The sequence below is a fragment of the Colobus angolensis genome, unplaced genomic scaffold (assembly GCF_000951035.1).
Source record: "Colobus angolensis palliatus isolate OR3802 unplaced genomic scaffold, Cang.pa_1.0 Scaffold702, whole genome shotgun sequence".
Taxonomy (NCBI): domain Eukaryota; kingdom Metazoa; phylum Chordata; class Mammalia; order Primates; family Cercopithecidae; genus Colobus; species Colobus angolensis.
Genome location: NW_012120733.1, coordinates 273,308 through 298,681, shown reverse-complemented (window position 1 = coordinate 298,681; position 25,374 = coordinate 273,308). Strand labels below are relative to the sequence as shown.

At 41.9% G+C, this 25,374-nt stretch overlaps 1 protein-coding gene across 1 annotated transcript in view; it reads left to right on the top strand.

The window, feature by feature from the left end:
- The first annotated feature begins 4,565 nt into the window (after nucleotides 1-4,565).
- The window catches only part of NMNAT2 (nicotinamide nucleotide adenylyltransferase 2), a 172,015-nt gene continuing 151,206 nt past the window's right edge, over nucleotides 4,566-25,374 (top strand). The window contains exon 1 of the mRNA XM_011927259.1: nucleotides 4,566-5,231. Within this exon, the coding sequence (XP_011782649.1) occupies nucleotides 5,147-5,231 (85 nt within the window). The 5' untranslated portion in view covers nucleotides 4,566-5,146. The remainder of the gene's footprint in view (nucleotides 5,232-25,374) is intronic.

The window sequence follows — 25,374 nt, the reverse complement described above, 5'->3', positions numbered from 1 at the left end:
TTATTTTATTTCATTTCATTTCATTTTATTGATACAGAGTCTTGTTGCTGCCCAGGGTGGAGTGCAATGGCATGATCTCATCTCACTGCAACCTCTGCCTCCCAGGTTCAAGCGATTCTTGTGCCTCAGCCTCCCGAATAGCTGGGACTACAGTCATATGCCTCCATGCCTGGATAATTTTTGTATTTGTAATAGAAGCAGAGTTTCACCATGTTGGCCAGGCTGGTCTTGAACTCCTGGTCTCAAGTGATCCTCCCACCTCAGCCTCCCAAAGTGTTGGGATTACAGGCGTGAGCCACTATGCCCGGCCCACACATGGTTTTGTTTGATCCATGTAGCAAACCCGTAAAGTACACCTCCTAGTAATAACTAAACTAATTTCAGTGGAAATGGAAGCATAAGAAAAATTTGCACCAATTAGACTTGCTAGTCTCAGTTTTCATACCCATATTCACTCTATTGCCGGAGTTGAAGTGGCTCAAGATTGGTAACTGTACACTTCTAGATGTTATAACTTTCTTGTATTACTTAGGACTATTTCAGAAGCAAATAACAATAACCCTATTCAAATTAGAGTTTGCTTATTGTATGGCTTTGGGCAAGTCATTTATTGCTAAGCCTTTATTATGTCAACTGGAACTAAGCCAAATAAGGAATTTATTGATTTATTTAATTGGGAAGTCTAATGGATAGATCTAGCTTTAGGAACAGCTATATCCAACAGAAATTATTCCTTACTGGAGCCTTGGAAGTCCAAGATTAAGGCATCAGCAGATTCGGTGTGTGGTGAGGGCTTGGTGCCTGGTTGGTAGATGTGTCATCACATGGTAAAAAGAAGAAATGAGCTCCCTTGAGCCTCTTTTAATCCCATTTATGAGGGCTTCCAGCTCATGATCTAGTCCTTCTCAAAGGCTCTATGCATGAGTATGTTCTTGCTCTGCTCTAAAGAAATATCTGAGACTAGGTAATTTATAAAGAAAAGAGGTTTGATTGGCTCATGGTTCTGCAGCTTGTACAGAACGCATAGCGGCTTCCAGGGAGGCCTTAGAAAGCTTTTACTCATGGTGGAAGGCAAGGGGGAAGCAGGCAGGTCTTACATGGCTGGAGCATGAGGAGTGGGTGGAGGGAGATGCTACACACTTTTAAACATAGATACCATAACTAGATACCATAACAACTCACTATCAAGACAACAGCTCCACGGGGGATGGTGTTAAACCACAACCCAATCACCTCCTACTAGGCACCACCTCCAATGTGGGATTGCATTCAACACAAGATTTGGGTAAGGACACAGATCCAAACCATACCACCCTACCTCTTAAGACCATGACATAGGAGATTAGGTTTCAACATATGAATTTTGGGGGAAACAAGCATTCAGACCTTAGCACATGGTAAGGTATCTCTTAGTCTGTTCTCCAATCTCTGCTGAGAAGTCCTATTATCTCAGTTATAAACTTTTATTTATTGATCATCTACTATATGCTAGGTGTTCTACATACATTACCTCTAATCTTCACATCTCTGCAGCTCGGTGGGTATTGTTATCCTCATTTTACAAATGTGGCCAGTATAACATAGCAGTGAAACAAGATGAGAGAGTAGCCAGGTGTCAAGAGTAGAGCCTTCAATCAAAACTGTCAGGGTTTGAATCTGGTTCCATACATGCTAGCAGTCTGAACCCAGACCAGTTACTTAATTTCCCTGTGCCCCTGTAGGCTTATCTCTAAGATAGAATAAAAGCATACAAACTCACAGAGTTATTGTGAGTGTTAAATGAGTTAACATCTGTAAACATTTTATAGTGCTTGGACTTCCAGTAACACCCAGTGAATATTAACTACTATTATTAATTTGGTGTGCCCCAGGGTTGAACCTGAGGACCTCCTTTTCACTCTGTTTCTCCCTAGGTAACCTCATCTAGTCCCATGACTTTAAATACAAACTATACTGAAGACTCTAAATTTATATCTCCTGCCAAACACACTTTTCAAACGTTGAGTCAGCTCATGTCACTTCTCCACTCATAAGCCTTGAATGGCTTCCCATCCCTTCTCTGTGAAAAAGCCAGAGCCTTAATCAAGACCTGCAAGGCCCTGTATGATCTGTCCTACTGTTTGGACCTGTCTTTCAGTGCTTTCCACATTCTGTTTTCTCCATTCACCTTGGTGTGCTTGTCAAACACCCCCAAGCACTCTTAGTCTTCTGACTCTTTATACTGGCAGCCCTGCCTGGTATATTCTTCCCTAGATATTCAAGTGACACATTCCTTCACTTCATTTAGGTCTCTGTTCAAGTACTGTCTTATCAGAGAGGCCATCTTTGACTACTGCAATAAAAGAGGATTTTCTTTCTTTCTCTTTTCTTCACATTCTGCTTTATTTTTCCTTATGGTACTTTTTACCATTATGTTTATTCATTTGTTTACAGTCTGTTGATTTCCTCTGGAATGTAAGCCGTATTAAAGCAGGGACTCTGTTTTGTTCACAGCCCCTAAATCAGTGCTTGGTGCATGGCTGACACTCAATAAATATTTATCGCTTAACTATAATTACGTCAATTGCCTAGCTAGTGAGTGTCAGAGTTTCGTACCCGAGTCAGCCTCCCTTTACAAGCTCTTGCTCTTTTTACACCACTAATCTGCATATCATATTAGGGAAGATACAAACCCCATTATGAATATACATCAGTTCTTAGGAGTCTTCTATTTAAACTAGAAATTTTATGCATATTAGGATTGATTTGCCATTCATCACAATTTAACAAATATTTACTCCACACCTACTACATGCTCTTGTATAGGAAAAAAAACAGTGACCAACTTATTAATATGGCATGGAAATTTATCCAAGAAACTGGAAGCCCAGGATAGGCACATATTTGTACTTGTCAATCTCTAAGTTAAGAATTATTGACTCTGGCTGGGTCAGTGGCTCACGCCTTTAATTTCAACACTTTGGGAGGCTGCTGTGGGTGGATTACTTGAGGTCAGGAGTTCAAGACCAACCTGGGCAATATAGTGAAATCCCATCTCTACAAAAAACATGAAAAATTAGCTGGGCATGGTGGCAAACACCTGTAGTCCCAGCTACTTGGGAGGCTGAAGTGGGAGGATTGCTTGAGTCCAGGAAGTCGAGGCTGTGGTGAGCTGAGATCATGCCACTGCATTCCAGCCTAGATGACAGAGTGAGACCCTGTCTCAAAAAAAAAAAAAAAAATTATCCTCTATATCCAGTTCATCTGCAAAGAATTATTGGTTCTTTCTGTTGCATAAGCATAGAACATCTGTCTTCCCCTACCATTCTCAATTTCAGTCTATGTATTGTTTAAGCCAAATTTCAAAATCTATAAAACGTATCCTGAGACCATTTACTTCTCATTGCTCCCGTCTCTATAAACCCTAGTCTCAGGGCAACTCCACTTGCCTAGGTGAGCAGATTTTCTTAAATGCTTTCCTTGTCTTCCCATTTGGCCTCCCTTTCCACCCAGCAGCCAGAGAGATCTTATAAAAATGTAAATTACATATTATTCCTCTGCTTAAAAGCTTCAGTGGCTTCCTTTTGTTATTATTCCACTTAGAAAAGTGTCTAACTCTTGCCCTGCCTACAAGCCCCATTTGATCTGGCCCTGATCACCTGCTACTCAGTCTTCTATCATTTTTCCCCTTGCCCATATTTTCTAGCCACACTGGCCTTTCATTTCTATGAGCACAGTAAGCCCTTCCCTGTCCCTGAGTATGTGGGCTAGCAACTACTCTTGTCGCTCAGGTCTCACTGAAATGTCACCTCCCCAGAGAGGCCTTCTCAGACTACTTGATTCATCCCCTCTTCTCCACTCGCTCTCTGCTCTGTCAGAGAGTAAATTGCATTCACTTACTGTGCATTGCACAATTGCCATCTAATATTTATTGTCTATCTTCCTCCAGTAAAATGAAGACAGTGACTTTGCTTCACTAGCAGGGTTTATAGCAATACTTGATACACAGTAAGTCCTCAAGAAACATTTGTTAAATGGTAAGTCTTTGTCTCAACTTTGGTAGCTTATGGAGGATCCCCATCATTTTCTTTTTTCTTTTTTTTTTCAAGATGGATTCTCACTCTGTCACCCAGGCTGGAGTGCAATGGCGCGATCGCAGCTCACGGCAACCTCTGCCTCCCAGGTTCAAGCAATTCTCCTGCCTCAGCCTCCCGAGTAGCTGGGATTACAGGCACATGCCACCATGCCTGGCTAGTTTTTGTATTTGTTTTTTAGTAGAGACAAAGTTTCACTATGCTGGCCAGGCTGGTCTCGAACTCCTGACCTCGTGATCTGCCCGCCTGGGCCTCCCAAAGTGCTGAGATTACAGGCATAAGCCACCTCATCCGGCGGATCCCCATACTTTTCTAATACAGTTTTAGTAACTCTGCCCCCTTCATGTTCTCTCAAATGGATAGCATTGCTTCACCCACAAAAAGGATCAGTATAGCAGAGGAAGGGTTGAGATCACCCCTATCTCTCTGCGGCAACAGATCAAGATTTGGACTCAATAGTTTGGAATCATCAGATAAGGGAAAAAGGAAAGGCAGAAATGAATGCTACTGAAATAAACAATGGTCATTTCTCACTTAAAATTTTGAGAAAGAGAGAAAGAAAAAATATCTTAAGATGAAACATTTTTTAACTTGGAGATGTTAGAGAAAGTAGGGGGAACAGAAAAATGTTAAACTGAGGAGGAAAGCTGAATCAAGATGAGGCAAGAGGCAGAAAGAGCCCACACCATGCTGTGAGCTCTTGGTTCCGAGCTTGGGTACCACGTCTTGCCTTCTGGATAAACTCTAAGGAAGAGAGTGATGAAGTGAAGCGGGCTGGGGGCGATAGAAAGGATGGGGTGGGGCACCAGGACGAGAGACGCCAAGGAAGCTAGAACGAAAAGAGATGGACCGAGGAGAGAAGAGAGCAGAGCAATACAAAAGCAGCCTCGGATCTTGCCGGAGCTGCAAGCGTTAAGGGGAGGCGGAGAGTGACGCGGTTTGCGTCTGGAGCGGCTCCTTGGAGTCCACAGCATCCACCGCCGGAGCCTCGCCTTCCTTTCTCCCTCTGCAGACACAACGAGACACAAAAAGAGAGGCAACCCCTAGACCACCGCGAGGGACCCACTTGCACCATGACCGAGACCACCAAGACCCACGTTATCTTGCTCGCCTGCGGCAGCTTCAATCCCATCACCAAAGGGCACATTCAGATGTTTGGTGAGTCCTCCCGCCCACCTCTGGAAGCCGCTTCCGCTCCTCTCCTTTCCCAGGCACCTGTGTTTTCCAGGGCGATCGAACGGGAAGGCGTGTGCCCCATTCGGAGGGGTGCGCCGGCTGATCCAGCTGGTGGAGGTCGGCCCCTTTATTTTGGACTCGGGGGAGGGGACACAGACTGCGTTTCCGAGGCGTCACTTGCTGGGGCCAGACCCGGCTTGCAGGGGGCTAAAGGTGGGGGATGGGAGAGGACTAGAGACAAGTGTCATTTGGGGCTGGGCAGGGGTTCGAGATACCAGAACTGGAGTGCGGCGGTGCGGTGGTTCGGCTATCAGGCTGGCGAGGACCGGGATGGGGGCAGAGGTTGGGGCGCCGAGTAGGGAGAGGAGGGGGCTGGAGATAACGTGCTGTTTGTTTAGGATGGGCCGGAATCTCGAAGGAGTTAAATCATGTATGTGCTTCGGATTCGCAAACACACTCGCGCCCAACACACCAGTGACAGTGGCTGGGGCTTCAAGATTAATTTCGGATTTGGCTGGTGGTTCTGGGCGGCCCAGGGACGAGTGTTCGGGAATTGTGGGCCGTGTATTGCCCGCGCGAGGTGGATGCTGAGTGAATAGGGAGGGGACCCTTTTCCGCCTAGGTTCGGCCTCAGGAACCCGCTGCCTAGGACAGGGAGGGGGCCGGGCGGCGGCTGCGGGAGGCCCTGCGCGAGCCGGAGCCGAAGGATCGGGGCCCAAGTTGGCTGAGGCTCTGCCCAGGGTGGTCATGGCACGCGGAAGGTTTGAGGCGTCTAGTGTGTGTATGAATGTGCGAATGAGTGTGTGTGAGTATATGCGTGTGCGTGTTGGGGGGAGGGGACTCATCATCGCGCGTTTGTTTCTTAGAAGCTTTGGGGCGTGGAGCCAGAGAGAGCGAGCGGGGGCATCTGGTTAGCTGGTTCGGGGTCCAGGAGCGGCAGGGGAAAGGTGATCGATCGATGCCTGTTGGAGGTCTCGCGCCACCGGTGGGAAACCACGAGGCTTCGCAGCTGCTAGTAGGCATGAACGTTTAGACACGGAAAGAGGGACGCGGAGGTCACTTTAGAAGCACGAATTGAGAAGTTAGAAGTTGGGGGTGCTTTTTCTTGAAACTGAGAGAAGCAAGGAGTAGGGAAGAGCGAGTGGGCTGGGATGGATGAGAGAGCGGGTGGGAGGCCCTGACCTGGCCAGCCAGCAAGGCGCTCTCCAGAGGCGGCGGTGCTGAAATGCAGGGCGCACCGGAGCTGGATGCGGGCACACGTGTTTATCTGGAGCTTGAGGATTGCGCGAGCCCTCCTAGGGAGGTTTAATGAAAACCACATTACAGCGGTAAAGACAGGGCGAGGTGGTTTAGGCTAAAAATATTCATCTTTAAACTTAAAAGGTGCGCTGAACTGGGATCGCTTGTTAAAAACCTCATGGAAAGAATATAGAACTACTTTGAGCAGAGGGCAAATCAGGTAGGCATATCTACACCATAGAAGGAGGGAGACTGAGAAACAGCCATCCCTTCTTCACCATTCGTTCAGCTTTTAAAAGTCTTTTATTAAGAACCAATGCCAACTTGCCTGTTAAATAAGGACTTCTGTTCAAGCATCAGTAGACAAAGCATCTCATTAGTGACATTAGTAATGTCAGTGCCCAGTGCCCTTTGATGCTGGTGTCTTCATCCCTTTCCTTCTTTTCCTGTCTGTCCATATGTCCGCTGGCAATTTGTGTTGATGCACGTTACTCCTCTCCCTTGACCAGGCAATGATGGGTTTTCCTTTGGAACCAAGAGAAAGGAGGAGTAGGGAAGAGCCACTGGGCTGGGGATGAAACTCTGTGACTCTAAGAATCTTTGGTGACCCAGTGGGTACTACTCTTTTCTTCCTGGAGCTACGAAATCCCAGTTGTTTTGGATTACAAGGGAAACAGATTTGGATTGAGAATCAAAAATTCTGTCCTGTAACTGAAGATTCTTTGTTAACAGTAATAAAGGCTTTTGTTAAGCAAATGCTGACCTGCCAATTCTCCATGAGCTTCAAGGATAGACTATGTGGAAACAGGCCTGAGTTGCAGTGGAAGGGTTTAGATATAGAAAGGTGAAAAGGAGACTTTTGGCAGTTGCGATTATTTACTTAGTGTAAGAACTGAGGACCAGGGCAGAATGTCAACAAAGTCCTTTGCATGTCTATTAAAGTATAATTCAGAGAGCGACACAAAAAAGGATATGATATGTTCACTCACTATGGCTTTAAGGAGCTTATTACCTAATGAAGAATTTAGCACATAAACAAGTAAAAATGAAGCAAGAATAAGAACACAAATACACATTAAACTATTTTTGGTAGAATCTCTTATGTGAATCTTTGAGCTCTGGATAAATTTTATAATTTATTTTTGTAGAGTAGTTCTGGTTAACAAAGCCTTTTCATCTATGTTAAGTTACTTATTCCTATTAACAACCTTATAAGAAATACATTATTACCTCTATTTTACAAATAAGAAACTGACAGAAGCCAAGTGACTTTCTCATGAACACACATGGAGAATAGGTGGCACTGAGACTTCAGCCTCATGTCCCTGATTCCTCTTGCAAAGGCCTTCATACTGTAACAAAGGCTGCAGGAAGTGCCCACTCATCTTCTGACTGCATAATTCCATGAACACTCTATTTTCATGAACCATAAACTAACAGAATTAAATTGACCATCAACTAAACGAGATTCCTATATATGCATTTCCTTAAGATCTTTGTCTCATCTTTAAAGAAACCAGTTATTTATGAACTATTTCCTCCTTTCAAATGGCTTTTAAAATTTTCTCTCTGACAACACAGAAATAATTAATACAACTAAATTATCAAACTTTTGGCCAGGCATGGTGGCTCACTCCTACAATCCCAGCACTTTGGGAGGCAAAGATGGGCATATCACATGAGCTCAGGAGTTTGAGACCAGACTGGACAACCTGGTGAAGCCCCATCTTTACAAAAATATAAAAATTAGCCACGTATGGTGGTGCATGCCTGTAGTCCCAGCTACTCTGGAGGCTGAGGTGGGAGCCTGGGAGGCAGAGGTCACAGTATGCTGAGATAGCACACTGCACTCTATTCTAGGCAATACAGCCAGATTCTGTCTTTAAAAAAATTTTTTTCAAGCTTTCTTTAAGGTGACTGAAATTTGTAATAAATTTTTTTAAAAAACAGACACAAACAGGACTTTGAAATTAGACATTTTGAATAGAGCTCCTGTATCTTGAAATTCAATTTCTTACCAAAGGAAAAAGAGAAAGACTATAAACAAAAAGAGAAGTGGCATTCAAAACTAACAACTCATTCTTCATTTTTGTAAAGTAGCACTTGTGCAATTCTCAATATTTGTAAAATTTTTTAGAATGAACTTTTCTTTTACTCTGAAAAGGAATCTGATATTATTTCTCCTATTTGAAGCTATAGAAGCATACAGGAAAAAATAATATTTGTGAGAGATATTTGACACTTGTATACTCAACTGTAACTAAAATGCTTTCAGGATGAGTAAAAGTTTTTGGCAAAGTAAACCCATAAATGAATGATGTCATATCTCATGGGTCTGCCTCATTACATAAGAAGATAATGTGGAAGTTTTAAAAAATGTAACTGCTTAGTTTTTAAGTATGTAGAGATTATAATTTAGTGTGGCTTTCTTTACATTTATAGCTATATTTGTCAATAAATCTACCACTGGGAAGTCAGAGAACAAGTTTAAATAGAAAAGTAAGAAAAGATAGCTCAGATTAATTTGGCTACTAAAAAAAAAAAACAGAGGAATTGGGGAATTTCATCACAGCAGAAATATTTCTAGCTATTTTTTTGTATTTTTTCTATCTTAATTTGTAGATATAGGGTCTTGCTCCGTTTCCCAGGCTGGAGAGTAGCAGCAGGGTCACGGCTTCCTGCAGCCTCAAACTCCTGTTTCTGCTAGCTGCGGATTAAATCCAGATCTACCTGACTCCAAAAACTATTTTCTTTTTACTGTGCTCTGATATTGTCTCCAAAAATTACCAAAGTCTAGCATCTTTCCTCCCTTTAAGCCAGTCAGAGGTCTGATGCCTGACAGAGAGGGATGACCAGGTTGCAAGGAGTCAGTCATTCAGGTCAGGTGCTTAATACCAGGGAGAGCTTTCTGAAATAAGCTTCAGTGAGAACAATTGGAATTGGAAACTTATGGCAACCGCTATTTTTGAAAATTAATATTTCTTTGAAAAGTTGTATTTCTTCAAAAAGATCCACAATACTGATAACTCAAATGGTACAAGATCTACTATAATCCTTCTCCAAGTACCCCAGCCTGTGGCATAGTAGAATTGCATGCTTAGGCTGGGTGCATGCTCACGGCCACCACCTTCCTCCACAGCAATGGTCCCTCCACCAGCATCCAGGAGAATGTGACCAAAAAGAGGAGGGTATGTTGGCTGTGACAGCCAGAAATGACCAAATTCAGTTCTCTTTCTGGGCTCAAGCGGACCTTTCACCTCAGCCTCCTGTGTAGTTAGGACTACAGGCACCATGGGCACACCCTAGTGGCTAATGAAAAAAAATTCTTTTAGAGACAGGATCTTGCTATTTTGCTGAGGCTGGTCTCCGACTCCTGACCTCAAGCGATCCTCCTACATCAGCCTCTCAAGTAACTGGGGTTATAGATGTGAGCCACTGCATCCAGCTGTATCCTGCTTTTTAAAAATTGTAAAATAAATGGATTTTCCAGTTTTCTATTTCAATTTTTTTTGTTGTTGTTGTTTTGCTTTGAGCTGGATCATTTGAAGAGACATAATCCAATTTTGTTCTTCTTAAAGGGTAATGAAGAGGGCCTTCTACTTGTTGCAGAATTGGAGATGCAGCCCCTACTGCTACAGTTAGAAACCATAAGAAAAATGAATTTGAATTGCTACTAATAAATATATAGAACTGCTATAAATCAAGAAGCTGTTGAATGTGATCAAAATTCTTATATTATAAAAGTTATTAAGCACATGTGGTAATAATTTCCTTTTCCTTTGTACCACTATCTAATTTGATCCTACCCTGCAAGGTAAACTGAATAATAGTATCCGCTTTTACATTGATAAGGCAGAGGTACATGTGTAAGTCATTGGGTCGAATTCATCAGCAAAAATCAGTATAGAACCACTTTCTTGATATCTAGACTCTCTCACTTATGACGCTTCTTTTTTATTTCCTTATAATTGCAATAGCACCTATGAAAGAAGCCATTTGAACTTAGCTGTCAACAAAGGGTCATGAGAACGTTACAAATTTTTTTCCTTGGCAACACAGACCTCCAACAAAATATATCCAACAAAGATATCTGTGTCTAACCCAAAAGGTCTTTCTTTTCTTAATACTCTTATATTTTTCATTTAACTTTGTCATTAGAACGGGCTTTCCATAACTCCTCCAACTTCCTCCTTTCTTCCCACTCTTCTGTTACCTCAGCTAACACCTATTCATTCTTCAGATTTTAGCTTCAATGATAGTTTCTCAGGGAACCTCCACTGACTCCTAAATTAAGTCTGGCTTCCCTGACATTTGTTCCCACATCACCTTATGTTTTCCAGGCCATAACTTTCATCTCATATGTTTTATGGCTGTTTCCCATGGTAGACCTTAAGCTTTTTGAAGACAGAAACAATGCCTGGTATCATCACTGATATATTTCCTAGTACCTAGCATGTGGTAGGATCTCCATAATAGTTGTTGAATAAATTTTTTAAATGAATGTATAGAATCTTGTTCCAGGCAGAGGAATCAGCCATGTACAAAGGCTAGGGTGAAGAGACAGAGACATAGAATAATAGAACAAGGAAAAGTTCAGGATGGCTCAAGGAGAAGGGGAGTGAGAGGTGAGACTAGAGAGAGGTAGTTGAATGTCTGAACAATTACGAAGGCTCCTAAGTCATTTTAAAGATTGTAGACTTTATCCCAATGACAATGAGAAGACATTGCATTGTTTTTAAAGTAAAGGGGTAACATAGCCATATGTTTAAATTATGATTTAATTAAATGTTTAATATAGATTGGTGAAGGGCAAGAATGTGGTGACCAGTTAGGCATGTGTTTCAGCAATACAGGATTCAACCCGAAGAAGATGGTCACCTAGCCCAGGCTGGTGGTTTCTGGGATGGAGAATGTGTATCTGAAGGTTATTTAGGAGGTAAAAGAGATTTTCATTTGGCCGGGTGCGGTGGCTTACGCCTGTAACCGCAGCACTTTGAGAGACCGAGGCAGGAAGATCACGAGGAGAGGAGATCGAGACCATCCTGGCTAACACAGTGAAACCCTGTCTCTACTAAAAATAAAAAAATTAGCCGGGCGTGGTGGTATGTGCTTATAGTACCAGCTACTTGGGAGGCTGAGACAGGAGAATCGCTTGAACTCGGGAGGGAGAGGTTGCAGTGAGCTGAGATCACACCACTGCACTCCAGCCTGAGTGACAGGGCGAGACTACATCTCAAAAAAAAAAAGAAAGAAAGAAAGAGAGAGATCTTCATTTCGTGATGTGATGAGTGTGTGATGGTGAAGTAGTCCAGGGTAATTTGCAGGTTTCTATCCAAGGTGGATGAATAGAAAATGCTGGAGGAGAAGCAGGTTTGGGGGTTGGTGGGGAAAGTAAAGATTCACACTTCTTACTTGAAAATTTTGGTAATATGTGTTCTAACCAAGCACTGATGTGACAGAATACCTAAATGCAAAGTTTCTTTGTGACCTGGGATGTCTGAGTCTTATAATGAAAGTTCTCAGTAGATTCCAGTTAGATTATTAAAATTTATTCATGCAAGAAAGATATAAAATTTATTAACAGTATGGAAATAAAATGCAAAAAGAAAGGTTTTCTGCTTTTTTTAAAAAATATATAAAATGGAAGATAATCAATATCCTAAATTTGACTCTTTTTAATGTTGAGGCTGTAAAATTAGGAATAACTGATAGTAGTTCACAAAACCACTTTTGACTTGCCCACCACTCTGATGATGGCTGTGACATTACGCTTAAGTAGATGCTTGGGGTTGGGCATGTGGTTGATGCCTATAATCTCAATACTTTGGGAGGCTGAGGCTGGTGGATCACTTGAGCCCAGCAGTTTGAGACCAGCCTGGGCAACATGGTGAAACCCCATCTCTACTAAAAATATAAAAATTAGCCAGGCATGGTGGCACGTGCCTGTAGTCCTAGCTGCATGGGAGGCTGAGGTGGAAGGATCGCTTGAGCAATGGGAGGCTGACATGGAAGGATCATGGGACCAAGGAGGTCAAGGCTGCAGTGAGTCATGATGACACCACTGCACTCCAGCCTGGGCAACAGAGTAAGACCCTGTCTCAAAGGGGAAAAAAAAAAGTAGCCAGGCGCAGCGGCTCCTGCCTGTAATCCCAGCACTTTAGGAGGTTGAGGGGGACCGATCATGAGGTTAGGAGTTCAAGACCAACCTGGTCAACATGGTGAAACCCTGTCTCTATTAAAAGTACAAAAATTAGCCAGGGGTGGTGGCAGGCACCTGTAATCCCAGCTACTTGGGAGGCTGAGGCAGGAGAATTGCTTGAATCCGGGAGGTGGAGGTTGTAGTGAACCGAGATCTCACCACTGCACTCCAGCCTGGGCAATAGAGCAAGACACCTTCTCAAAAAAAAAAAAAGAGGTAGATGCTTGGGAATCCTACCTAATTTGTTGGTAAGTTGAAGGTACACAAGTGGTAACTCATAGATCATTCAAGGTGGTTTCACTAGCAGGAGCAGTGTCTGCTCATGACACAAGAATAATGGGCTGAAAAAGAAAATGTAGACATTTGTGTTCACACAAACTGTTGACTCAGTTTACTTTTTTCTGCTGCACTGACTAACTAAATCTCATGTGAAAACAACCTAATAATGAGAGGCAAATCTCCTGTCTAGAATGTATTCCAAACTAAGCAATAGGGTCTAATGAAGAACAGAGCTGATGTCCTAAGAGTCTTGAAATATTTATTTCAGTTTCTCTTCTCTTTTTGTTTTACTTGTTCCTATTCTATATTTCTAAGCCTTTCTGCTTAGAACTATCAGAATTAAGATAATTCAATTATTTCTCAAATCATTTGAATTATTGCTTAGTAGGAACATCTTTTGAAATGTTATGGGTGTCAGAGAAACATTTCTATATAAACTTCCAATTTTAGATCAAGTCAAATGAACAGCCTAAAGTGTGAAGGCAAACTAAAAAGCATAACCTGCCAACATTCAAGTTTGAACCCCTCTGTTTCAAAGATATCCACAGACACAAGAGGCAAATGAAAAAGTAGACAGATAATATATTTATTTTGTCATTTTTCTATCGATAGGCAATAGTTTAAAAGTAATCCATGCATGACTGGAAGAGAGAATGAAAATCCAGTTTTGAAAGTGTTTCTTTGAAAAACTTCAAGTCTTAATTTTTCAATATAATTGTCTTCTTGTGCACCAGTACAGTGTCCTGAATGTGGTGGTTGTTTAGTTAATGTTTAATGATGCTTTAAAATACACTTTCTAGCACAGTTCTTGTTCATGCTTGGTTTTTGGATCATCCTGAATTGCTCAAAAAGATCCTAACTACACAAAGGAATGCAAAAATATTTTTTCAGGCAGGGTGTGGTAGCACATGCCTATAATCTCAGTGCTTTGAAGTCTAAAGCAGGAGAATTGCTTGAGCCTAGGAGTTCAAGGTTGTAGTGAGCCATTATCACAGCACTGCACTCCATCCTGGGCAACAGAGCAAGATCTTGTCTTAAAAAAATTTTTTTAAATATATTCAATACACAAAATTTTAGTTAAACAAAGGCATTTAAAATAATTCTTTAGGATTCAATGTTATAGACTAAGACCTGAGATATAGGAGTTCATTTTATAGAGAATTACATAACTTTATTTATGGATATGTTCCATATCTCAATATATGTAAATGCAGCATCAGTTTATAAGGAGGGAAGTTTTCCACTTCCAGAGATCTTCCAATTATAAGCACTCAATTGCATGGAACACATTAGCTTTTTTTGGATAGTTTGGCAGCTAGCCTCAGAAGTCTTTTAGCTTAAAAAGATCTTTCAGTGGCTTACGTGGTATGACCAAGGCCATCCTCCTGGTATTGGCTCCTTCTTCCCTTTACATCTTCCAGTGTCTCCATGATTTGTAAACTCTGCAGCAAAGGCAAATATTATAACCACTACCAGCATCATCATCTTCCCCATTATCATCCTGATCATGAAGCCACTTTATTTGAGCTTATTTAAACCCTACTGCCATTAAGCTATTTTTTATTAAATGTAATGCATAATTCTCTTTAGCATTATACAAGTGAGCCAGCCAGGAAAATTCTTATAATCGTGGCAATAAGAGGTTAAGAGGAGGAAGTAGCAAGGGAGCAAGACTCTGAGGCTAACCCCTGGAAGTGATGGCAGCTAAATAGCAGTCTTTTTCTGTTTTTTCTCCTACATCAAATTGCCTCCACATGAGTAGACATGCTGCAACATATTGACCTCATTTAATATTTACCAGGCAGTAGAAGAGACAGTAAAGCATATTCCCTAGATAAGACTAAATGCTTATAGTTTTATTCTTGTTCCAGTTTCTTAGGCCAAAAACCTTGTACTAATGCTTAGTTATTCCCTGTTTTGTACACATTATTTATGTCCAAATGTTTTGGAATCTCTTTATCTTCAAAATATAACTAAGACCAACCACCTCTCTCCATCGACATCCCTGGTGCAAGCCACTGTTTCATTTGAATTATTGCAATAGCCTTAACTGGTCTCTCTGCTTCCACTCTTGGTTGCAACACTCAATTCTTAACAAATAATCAGAGTGATCCTTTTGGCCAGACATGGTGGCTCACACCTGTAATCCCAGCACTTTGGGAGGCCGAGGCAGGTGGATCATGAGATCACAAGATCGAGATCATCTTGGCTAACAAGATGAAACCTCATCTCTACTAAAAATACAAAAAGTTAGCCGGGCATGGTGGCACGTGCCTGTAGTCCCAGTTACTTGGGAGGCTGAGGCAGAAGAATCGCTTGAACCTGGGAGGTGGAGGTTGCAGTGAGCCAAAATTGCACCACTGCACTCCAGCCTGGGTGACAGAGTGAGACTCCGTCTCAGTAAACAAATAAATAAAAAAAACCAGAGTGATCCTTTCAAAATGTAAGCCAAATCTAAGTCAGATCATGTTGCTCCTTTGCTCCAAATCCTCCATAGCTCCATATCTCACTCGCTCAAAGTAAAAGTCATCATCATGGCCTACAGGCCTCCATGATCAGCCACCCTGCCCCCACCTCCACCCTAACACATCACTTCCACTTCATTCTTAGCTAACCTCACGGAACCTCCTTGCTTTGGCCTTAGAGTCTTTGTGCTGAATGTTTCCTCTGCCTGGAATGCCCTTCCCCATGTAGCCCATGTCTCATTCGCTCCCCTCCTCCAATTCTTTGCTCAAATGTAACCTTCTCCTCATTGTCCACTTGGCAGATCCTACTCCCCTGATCACATAATTTAAAATTGCACCTCACACACTCCCAGTCCCTCTTACTCTGCTCTACTTATATCTTTTCTCCCTTGTGCTTATCACATTTAAACTAAGGATGTTATTTCTTGTTTTCTTATGCTTTATTCAAAGCTTGTCTCCCCAGCTAGAGCTCCTCAAGAGCAGAGATCTTTGTTTACTCTGCTCATTAATGTATCTCAGGCTCCTAGGACAGTGCCTGCCACACAGTGAGTGCTCATCAAACGTTTCTTGAGGCCAGGTGCGGTGGCTCATGCCTGTAATCCCAGCACTTTGGGAGGCTGAAGTGGGCACATCACTTGAGGTCAGGAGTTTCAGACCAGCCTGCAACATGGGGAAACCCTGTCTCTACTAAAAATTCCAAAAAATTTGCCAGGCGTGGTGGTGCACGCCTGTAATCATAGCTACTCACGAGGCTGAGGTGGGACGATAGGAGGTGGAGGTTGCAGTGAGCCTAGATCATGCCACTGCACTCTAGTCTGGGTGACAGAGCGAGATTCCATCTAAAAAAAAAAGTGTTTTTTGAATGAGTTTTGATGTTAGATTCCTCATCTCAAGTCTATGGCAGGAAGGGTAGAGTCAGGAGGGCTCTATGGCTATTGACGATCTCTAGTGGAGATAACAAACTAAACAAAGCAATTGAAGTGAAAAGTGTTACAAAAGAGGTGAGAATGAGGTAAAGTAGGAGCATGGAGGAAGTTGCCACTCTGGACATGGTAGATAGGCCATTAGAGCAGGCATTAGTGAGAGTTCGAGCTTGAAAGTTAAAGCTGCTGAGTGGACAGAATAGACAAAGGCATTCTTGGCTGGGCGTGGTGGCTCATACCTGTAATCCCAGCACTTTGGGAGGCCGAGGTGGGAGGATTGCTTGAGCCCAGGATTTGGAGACCAGCCTGGGCTTTATAATGAGACCCCATCTCTACAAAAATTTAAAAAATTAGCTGGGTGTGGTGGCATGTGTCTGTAGTCCCAGCTACTTGGGAGGCTGAGGTGGGGGGATCATTGGAGCCCAGAAGTTCAAGACCAGCCTGGGCAACAAAGCGAGACTTCATCTCTTATTAAAAAAAAAAAAAAAAGGAAATTAAAAAAAAAGAGAGAGAGAATGGCATTCTGGGAAGAGAGCGGGATATGTGTGGAAGCCTCAACAGCATGGCACATTAAGGAATTTCCAGGGAACTTGCTAGAGTGCAGGTGGGCACAGGGAAGGACAGGAGATGAGACAGCCAGAAAACAGGCTGGGAGGGGGACAGTGCCAAGGGTTCAGATCTGACCCAGCATTTTTTTTGCAGGCCTCAAAAGGTGATGGACAAAGGAGTACACGGCAGATGTTGGACCTGCATCCCAAATGTCAATGTTCCCTTTGTTAGCATTTCAGTAGGGAGCTGCCATTGTGATTCTATCTAAACATTTTAAAGTTATTATTTCTGTATCACTCTTTGAATGAAGAGGATTTTTTCTTTTTTTTTCTTTTCATGATTTTATTTATTTACTTATTTTTTATTTTTATTTTTTGAGATGGAGTCTCACTCTGCTGCCCAGGCTGGAGTGCAGTGGTGCCGTCTCAGCTCACTGCAACCTCCGCCTCCCAGATTAAAGTGATTCTCATGCCTCAGCCTCCAGAGTAGCTGGGACTACAGGCGTCCGCCATCATGCTCGGCTAAATTTTTTTTTTGTATTATTTTTGCAGACACAGGATTTCACCATGTTGCCCAAGCTGGTCTTGAACTCCTGACCTCAGGTGATCCGCCTGCCTCAGCCTCCCAAAGTGCTGAGATTACAGGGGTGTGCCACCATGCCCAGCCACGATTTTATTATTTTCTGAAATGGAACATTATACATTGCATAAAGTATATCTGTCAATGAAATACACAAGTGAGAAATTACATTGCTGTACAACCCACCAAAATAACAACAAATAAGCAAAAAAGTCACTCCCCTGATTTATTCTTGCCTAGGATCTAGATTTTACTGTGCTTCACTGGAATGCCCCTGTTGCTCAAGTATTCTCAGGTTTGGTGAACTCGGTTCACCCTAGTTTTATCTTCCATGATTTTGTGGGATTTGGATATGTGCCTGCTTTCTTCTCCACAGGCTTAATTGTCTGAAAAGTAAGCACTGTGGAGATCCTGTCTTTTGACACTTGTTTTTAGCTCTAATCCTGGAGGTCTTGATCAAGTGTATTTCTGTTCTTATAAAACTATGGTTCTGGCTGGGCACAGTGGCTCACACCTGTAATCTCAGCCCTTTGGGAGGCTGAGGTGGGAGGATCCCTTGAGGCCAAGGGTTCAAGACCAGCCTGGGCAGCATAGGGTGATCCCATCTCTACAGAAAATTTAAAAATTAGCCAAGTGTGGTGGTGTGCATCTGTAGTCCTAGCTACTCTGGAGGTTGAGGTGGGAAGATGGCTTGCGCCCATGAGGTTGAGGCTGCAGTGAGTCATGATCATGCCACTGTGCTCCAGCCTGGGTGACAGAGAGAGACTCTGTCTCAAGAAAACAAAAACAAAAATATATCATTCTCCATGACTATTGAAATTATTTACCATTTAAAAGACTCAATAAAGTGACACGATGGTAAGGGGTTGGGTTTTCTGATGCTTTATTCTTTAAATTTTAATTTAATTTATTATTATTTTTTATTTTTAGAGACAAGGTCTCACTATGTTGCCCCATCAGGCCTCAAATTCCTGGGCTAAAGTGATCCTCCTGTCTCAGCCTCCCGAAGTGCTAGGATTACAGGTGTGAGCCACTGTACCCAGCCAATGCTTTATTCTTCAGCATTTTTCCAACCCTTCATCTTAGTGCCCACAGAGAGGTGGACTACTTCCTCCACGGAGCACTGAGATGAAACTACATCCATGACTATTCGTATTCCTTTTCAAATATTTATGTGCAGATATTTAGCAGATATTTAGCAGTGCATAGCTCATCACATGAACTATAAGATCTTTAAAAGAAGACTTTTTTTTTTAAAAAAAAAGAGACCTGTCATTCATTTTAATTTAAAATTAAGACAATAAATATTATACATATAAATTCAAGCCATAATTGCTTCATTTTCCATGAACCAATCTTGCTAAGCACCATTTAAAAATTATTTACTTGTTATACCCCATGGAATCAAAATTTATAGATAATATATCAGGTTCTCTTGCTGTTAACAATGTTGACAAAAAATGGGTAAAGGCCCCAGTTTTTCCTACCACTCCATTTTTTCTGTTTATATGGAAATTAATAAACTGAATGGCTGTTGATCTGGGAATACAGTTAGTCTCCTGGAGCCTTATCTTTCTCATTTGTAAAATACAGTGATTGACATAACTCAAGGTTGGCAAACTATGGCTTGCAGGCCATATGTGGCCAGCTACCTGATTTTGTAAGGCCTGCAAGCTAAGGATGGCTTTTTACATTTTTAAATGGCTGAAAAAAAATGTAAAATCACAATAATATTTTGTGACACACATAAATTTTATAAAATAAAATTTTGGTATTCATAAAGTTTTATTGGCACATAGCCACTCTCATTTCATATATGTATTATCTCTGGATGTTTTTGCACTGAAACAACAGAGGTGAGTGGTTGTGACAGAAACTTTATGAACTGCAAAATCAAAAGTGTTTACTCTCTGAACATTTACCGAAAGCTTGCCAACCCCTGGTATAACCGACCTCTGGGTGTTGGAATGGAAATATCTAAAATGTTCTTAAAATAAGAAGTGCTGTTGAAGTCCATTACCCAGAGGAACTGTTTGACGAACAATTTTCAGTCTAAACTAAATCTCTAAAAAGACTCCTTTAAGCAGCAAATGTACTTTCAATTTCATAATTGTAATTTTTCTGGCTGACTGCATAAATGGCCATGTTCATGGTGGGGATGATTGTCTGGTGTTTGGTTTATAGTGAACATTGATTCACCACACTCTGGCTAACGTTGGACATTTATCTGCTGTTGAACATTAGGTATACTTTCTCAGAACACATTTATCCTTTTCTTGTTTCATAGCTACCTCCTTCTTTAAATTTAATATCTTATATACCTTATATTTGAGGATTAGAAAATTAGCACTCCAATTGCATCAGGCTTTTACATGGTGCTCGTGCAGTCATATCTAGTTTTTCTGCAGCAGCTCACTTCCCTCTGAACGTTGATAGCACTTGGTTTGTACCTCTCTTATAGCACTTAGCACATTGTGCTGTGGGTTGTAGCTATTTCTGTCCATGCCTCATATTAGCCATCAGATATAAGCTCTAGGCAAGGTCATGTGGGTTTTTTTGTATCTCCTAAGGTGCCTAGTACAGTGTTCTAGGAACATGGAGATACTTTAAATATTTAGCAAATGAATGAATGATTAAACTGTTAGAAATATTCAAAATCTCAACATCTAGGCAAAATAGATGATCAGAAAAAAAGACAAGCATTTAGGAACCAGAAAATACAGGAAAACAGAGATTCAAGCAAGACAGGACTGAAAAAACAGGACAGATAGCAAACATGAGGTGCCAGTGACTTAGGGACTTCAAAATCAAGATAATTCTTGCCTCAAGATAGAAAAGCTCATGCTTCTTCCCAGATATCCACAGTGGTAACTGCAAGTCACGTTTGGGAGCTATGAAGTGTGCAACTTGGCAGGAGTGAAAAATACGGAGTCAAGTGTCCACTGGACACTTCAGGCAGGTGCATGGGACATGCAGGAATGATTTTTCAGTGAGGCAAAAGTAGGTTTAAGAGTGGCAGATCAAGCCAGGCGTAGAGGCTCACACCTATGATTCCAGCACTTTGGGAGGCTGAGGCTGGTGGATCATGAGGTCAGGAGTTCGAGACCAACCTGACCAACATGGTGAAACCCCATCTTTACTAAAAATACAAAAATTAGCTAGGTCTGGCAGCACAGGCCTGTAATCCCAGCTACTCAGGAGGCTGAGGCAGGAGAATCGCTTGAACCCAGGAAGTGGAGGTTGCAGTGAGCTGAGTTCTCACCACTGCACTCCAGCCTAGGTGACAGAGCACGACTCTGTCTCAAAAAGAAAAAAAAAAAAAAGGAATGACAGAGCAGTTGAGTTTCTTTTTTATTCAGTCGCAGTTTGAAAAAAGTTTTGCGTACACGGCACCTAGTGAAGTGAAGCTTTGTAAACTACTTACTCTACTTTGAGCAAACCAAACAAAAACCATTGGTTTATCAATTAAGTTTGCATCTTCAGAAATCACAGAATTTCCGTTTGAAGCAGATTTCAAAATTGTGCATAGTCTTCCAGTTCTGAAATCCCTTTTAAAACATCTTTACAAGTATCTGTCCACTCTGTTCTTGAGATCTTTCAGGTCCACAGAATGCACTATTTTCCAAAGCAGCCAAATAGTATTTGGCACAATTGCACTTTTTTCAAGATTGTCCCTTCTATCAAGCTGACACTGGGCTTCCTGAGACTCCCATGTGTTGGACCTAGTTCTTTTCCTCGAGATCCATGCAGCAAGTTTAATCTATCTTCCACTGAGAGACATTCAAATAGGTGGAGACAGCTACTCTGTCCCAGCACCCTTCTCTTTCGGCTTCACAAGCTCTAGTTCTTTTTATCTGGATGTCATTACATTCCTAGTCTTCATAGCATCCTATCGTATCTCCTTTAAACATACCTTCATTGTCTACATCCCTCTATTCAATTCAATTCGTGATGCTGCATTCTGATGTGGCCTGATTGTGCTGTCTTATCTATCATTGAACTTAGCATAGCGAGTAATCCCTTTATTTATGGCACTGTCTCTCTCTTTTCCTAAATGAATCAAGTTAGGTAAGCTATAGCTACTTGCATGTTAAAATGTCCTGACATTCTGAAAAATTTGTCATTTGGTGGAGTAACTGCTAAGCTATTCCAATTTATTAAAAAGTCTAACTGGTGTATTGTCAAGACGTGGTACCTTCCAGAACTTTGCAGGTCAGAGCACATAGTTAGTTGTGTGAGATGTCAACCACACACTGGGAATAACATCCTGCCTTTGGAATAGCAAAAACACTTTGCACGTTCCCAGGCAGGGCTGAGACTAAGCGTTTCTGAATTCTGGAGTTATCAAGTTTGTTTTTAGATATTTCACTGAAAGGGTTGTTATTTTTAAAACAAGTTCTCTTGAAGTGAGACCTCGTCTCTACAAAAAACAAAAAACAATAAAACTAAAAAGAGTTCTGTTGAAAGCTCCAATCAACTCTTGTCCATGTCTTAAAGTCTCAGTTTTGTCAAGCTCCTCCCTCCTGGCCATGTGGTGGACGCTTTCCTGTTCCCAGGGCTCCTATGTAAGTGGCTAAATGACCTTGTTCCCTGCAATGATGACTTTGTCCCGACAGGTGGATAGTGTCATATTCACATTGGTTGAAGTGGAATCTTTTAAAAACCAAATAATAAAAATCCATTTTTCTTATGAAAAATTCTAAACATATGCAAAAATAAACAGAACAATACAACAATGAACTTGATGTACTTATCACCCAGCTTCAATAATTATCAATTCCTTCCTCATTTTGATGTGCTGATACCCCTACCCACTTCCCGATCCTTGCCCTATATTATTTTGGAAGCAAATCCTAGAATCCTATTGTGTCGAAGGTGAGATCCTTTCTTTCATTATTTTTTTTTTTTTAAGACCGAGTCTTGCTCTGTCACCCAGGCTGGAGTGCAGTGGTGCCATCACAGCTCACTGCAGCCTTGACCTCCTGGGCTCACGTGAGCCTTGCACCTCAGCCTTCTAAGTAGCTGGGACTACAGGCACATTCAACCAAGTCTGGATAATTTTTGTAATTTTTGTAGAGATGTGGTTTCACCATGTTGCCCAGGCTGGTCTCGAACTCCTGGGCTCAAATGATCATCCCACCTCGTCCTCCCAAAGTCCTGGGATTATAGACTTAAGCCACCGTGCCTGGCCTGAGATCCTTTTAGTTGGTACGTGATTTCTTCTCTGTCTATCTGACAGGATGTTTTTCCTCCCCATTTTGCATTTGTTTTCTTGACCATTTGGGTTGCAGACAGGGCTGGTAAGGGAAGATGTCTAATTCCGATCTTTGAGCAGATATAATAATGCTTCCACTCTAGACCAACAGCAGGTGACAATTTAGCATTGACATTGCCTGTAAAGCATTGTCTTTCACATCTTTCTCACATCATGAGGGGCCTCCAAGGCTTCCCTCCAGAATAGAGCTCCTACTGGACACAATGGGCCATTCTTCCCGTGAAATGGAGCATTTAGTTCTCTATCTTTTCAAAGCCATGAATGTCTATGTTAGAAGATGTTCCTATATCAGTGGTTTTCAACTTGGAGTCCCTCAACAGCCAGCATTTCTCATCAGTCAGAAAAAGGGTCTGGGAAATGCTTCCAGTATTTCTAAGCATATGCATTCCCCCTCAATATGGCACGGGCTAACTAAGTATAATATTACGTTTCTAGGACTGGGTACAGTGGCTCACGCCTATAATCCCAGCACTTTGGGAGGCCAAGGCGGGTGGATCACCTGAGGTCAGGAGTTCAAGGTCAGCTTGGCCAACATGGTGAAACCCCATCTCTACTAAAACACAAAAATTAGCCGAGTGTGCACCTGTGGTCTCAGCTACTCAGGAGGCTGAGGCAGGAGAATCGCTTGAACCTGGGAGGCGGAGGTTGCAGTGAGCTGAGATTGCGCCACCATACTCCAGCCTGGGCAACAATGTGAGACTCCATCTCAAAAAAAAAAAAAAAAAAAAATTACATTTCTGGGCTTTTGCCTCAATTATTATCAGTTTGGTGAGATAAACTCCTGCTGATCAGGAGTACTAATGGGTAGCTATAGATATCTTTGATGAACAAAAATAGGGACCTTTTTACTTCCATTTCTTTGTAGGAGGAGAAAAATAATTAAACAAATCCTGTTTGGTGACAGGGTTGTCTCCTGTAATAGCATTTGAATTCTTGGCTTCTGTCTGGCCTGACTTAAACCCCCCATAAAGAATTGAAATAAAGTCCTTCTTACTGATTCCCTAATCCTTCTCTTATGCTGCCTTAAATCAACTTTTCAATGTGTATTGTCATGCAATTTTGTTATCATTTGCATTTAAATGTAGTGAATAAAGAACTCCCTGCTGAACCCCTTGTGGAATGTTTAAACCCAGCATCCCAGTTTGCCCAGTAAATCATATGGCTATGAATATTCATTAAAAAGGCCTGAACAACTTCTCCATGTGGAATTTGCCCTTAGCACTGCACTTGCTTTGTTACCATTGGTTCTCTGTGGTTTCATCTGTTGTTGTACTGAGCTCTCACAGTGGATGGAAGGAATGGTGGGGAGGTGGGTAAGGGCAGTTTCCCGAGTGGGGACTCCCCATGGCTACTGAGATGCTTTAGTGCCATTTTTTGTTGGGGGCGGGGGGGTTATTCCTCTTCACTTGTCCCTTCCCCCAACTCAATAGAACCCACGGCAATTTACACACATACATTTCTTTTACATGCAAATTGAGTTATTTCAGGCTATTGCGATTAAACATTTTTTTGTTGTTGTTTAAAGAAACTGAGAAGCGACATGTTTCTGCAGTCTTGAAAAGTTTGGGAGGGAGGAAATAAGAATAAGATATGATGTTGTTTGGCTGGGCGCAGTGGCTCATGCCTGTAATCCTAGCACTTTCGGAGGCCGAGGCCAGTGGATCACCTGAGGTCAGGAGTACGAGACCAGCCTAGCCAACATGGTGAAACCCCGTCTCTACTAAAAATACAAAAATTAGCTGGGTGTGGTCGTGGGCATCTGTAATCCCAGCTACTCAGGAGGCTGAGGCTGGAGAATTGCTTGAACCTGGGAGGCGGAGCTTGCAGTGAAACAAGATCAAGTCCTTGTGCTCCACCCTGGGTGACAAGAGCGAAACTCCATCTGGGGAAAAAAAAAAAAAAGATATGATGTTGTTTATGCATGACATGATGTTTTACTGCATGACAGCAGCTTTGGGGTAAAGTCCAATCTGCAGAGATTAAAGGAATGGGCAAGAGGAAAGAAAAACCAACTTTTCAATTAGGTGATACTCAGCTTCCTTTCCCCTCCCTTTTTGAATTATCCCCAGAGGTTACCTGTCCAAAGACCTTTGTGGGAAATTACAGATATTCCTCCTGCCTTGAGGGAGTGGAACAGGGAGCAGCAGTGGCCTGACATTCTGAAAAAATTTTTTGGCTTGTGTTGTGAGTAACTCTGAGCATCCCCTCTGATAAATAATCACTATAAATTAATATGTGAACTAATATTTATTGAGCATGTTAACAAAAAAACAATCAAATGGGTCAGAATCTAGTTTAAAGAGAGTTTATTTGAATGCAGAGTTTGAGGATAGCCACCTGGAATGCACAGATTTCCAAAAATGGAAGTCAGTATTCTGAAGTGTAGAAGTTTGAAATCATTTATACAGACAAATTTTAGGGAAGACTAACAAAATTTCAACATCTTTCTATGTAAGTCTTAATGCATAGTTACAACAATTGGATTAATCAAGATGGTCTTATTCTTTTAGGAAAGATAATATTTGACTTTCCACACTGTAGATTTGACAGTTGTAGGGTCTTTGGCACCACCTGAGTCTGAATTAGGTTCAGGACAATAAAGGAGGCAGTTAATCTA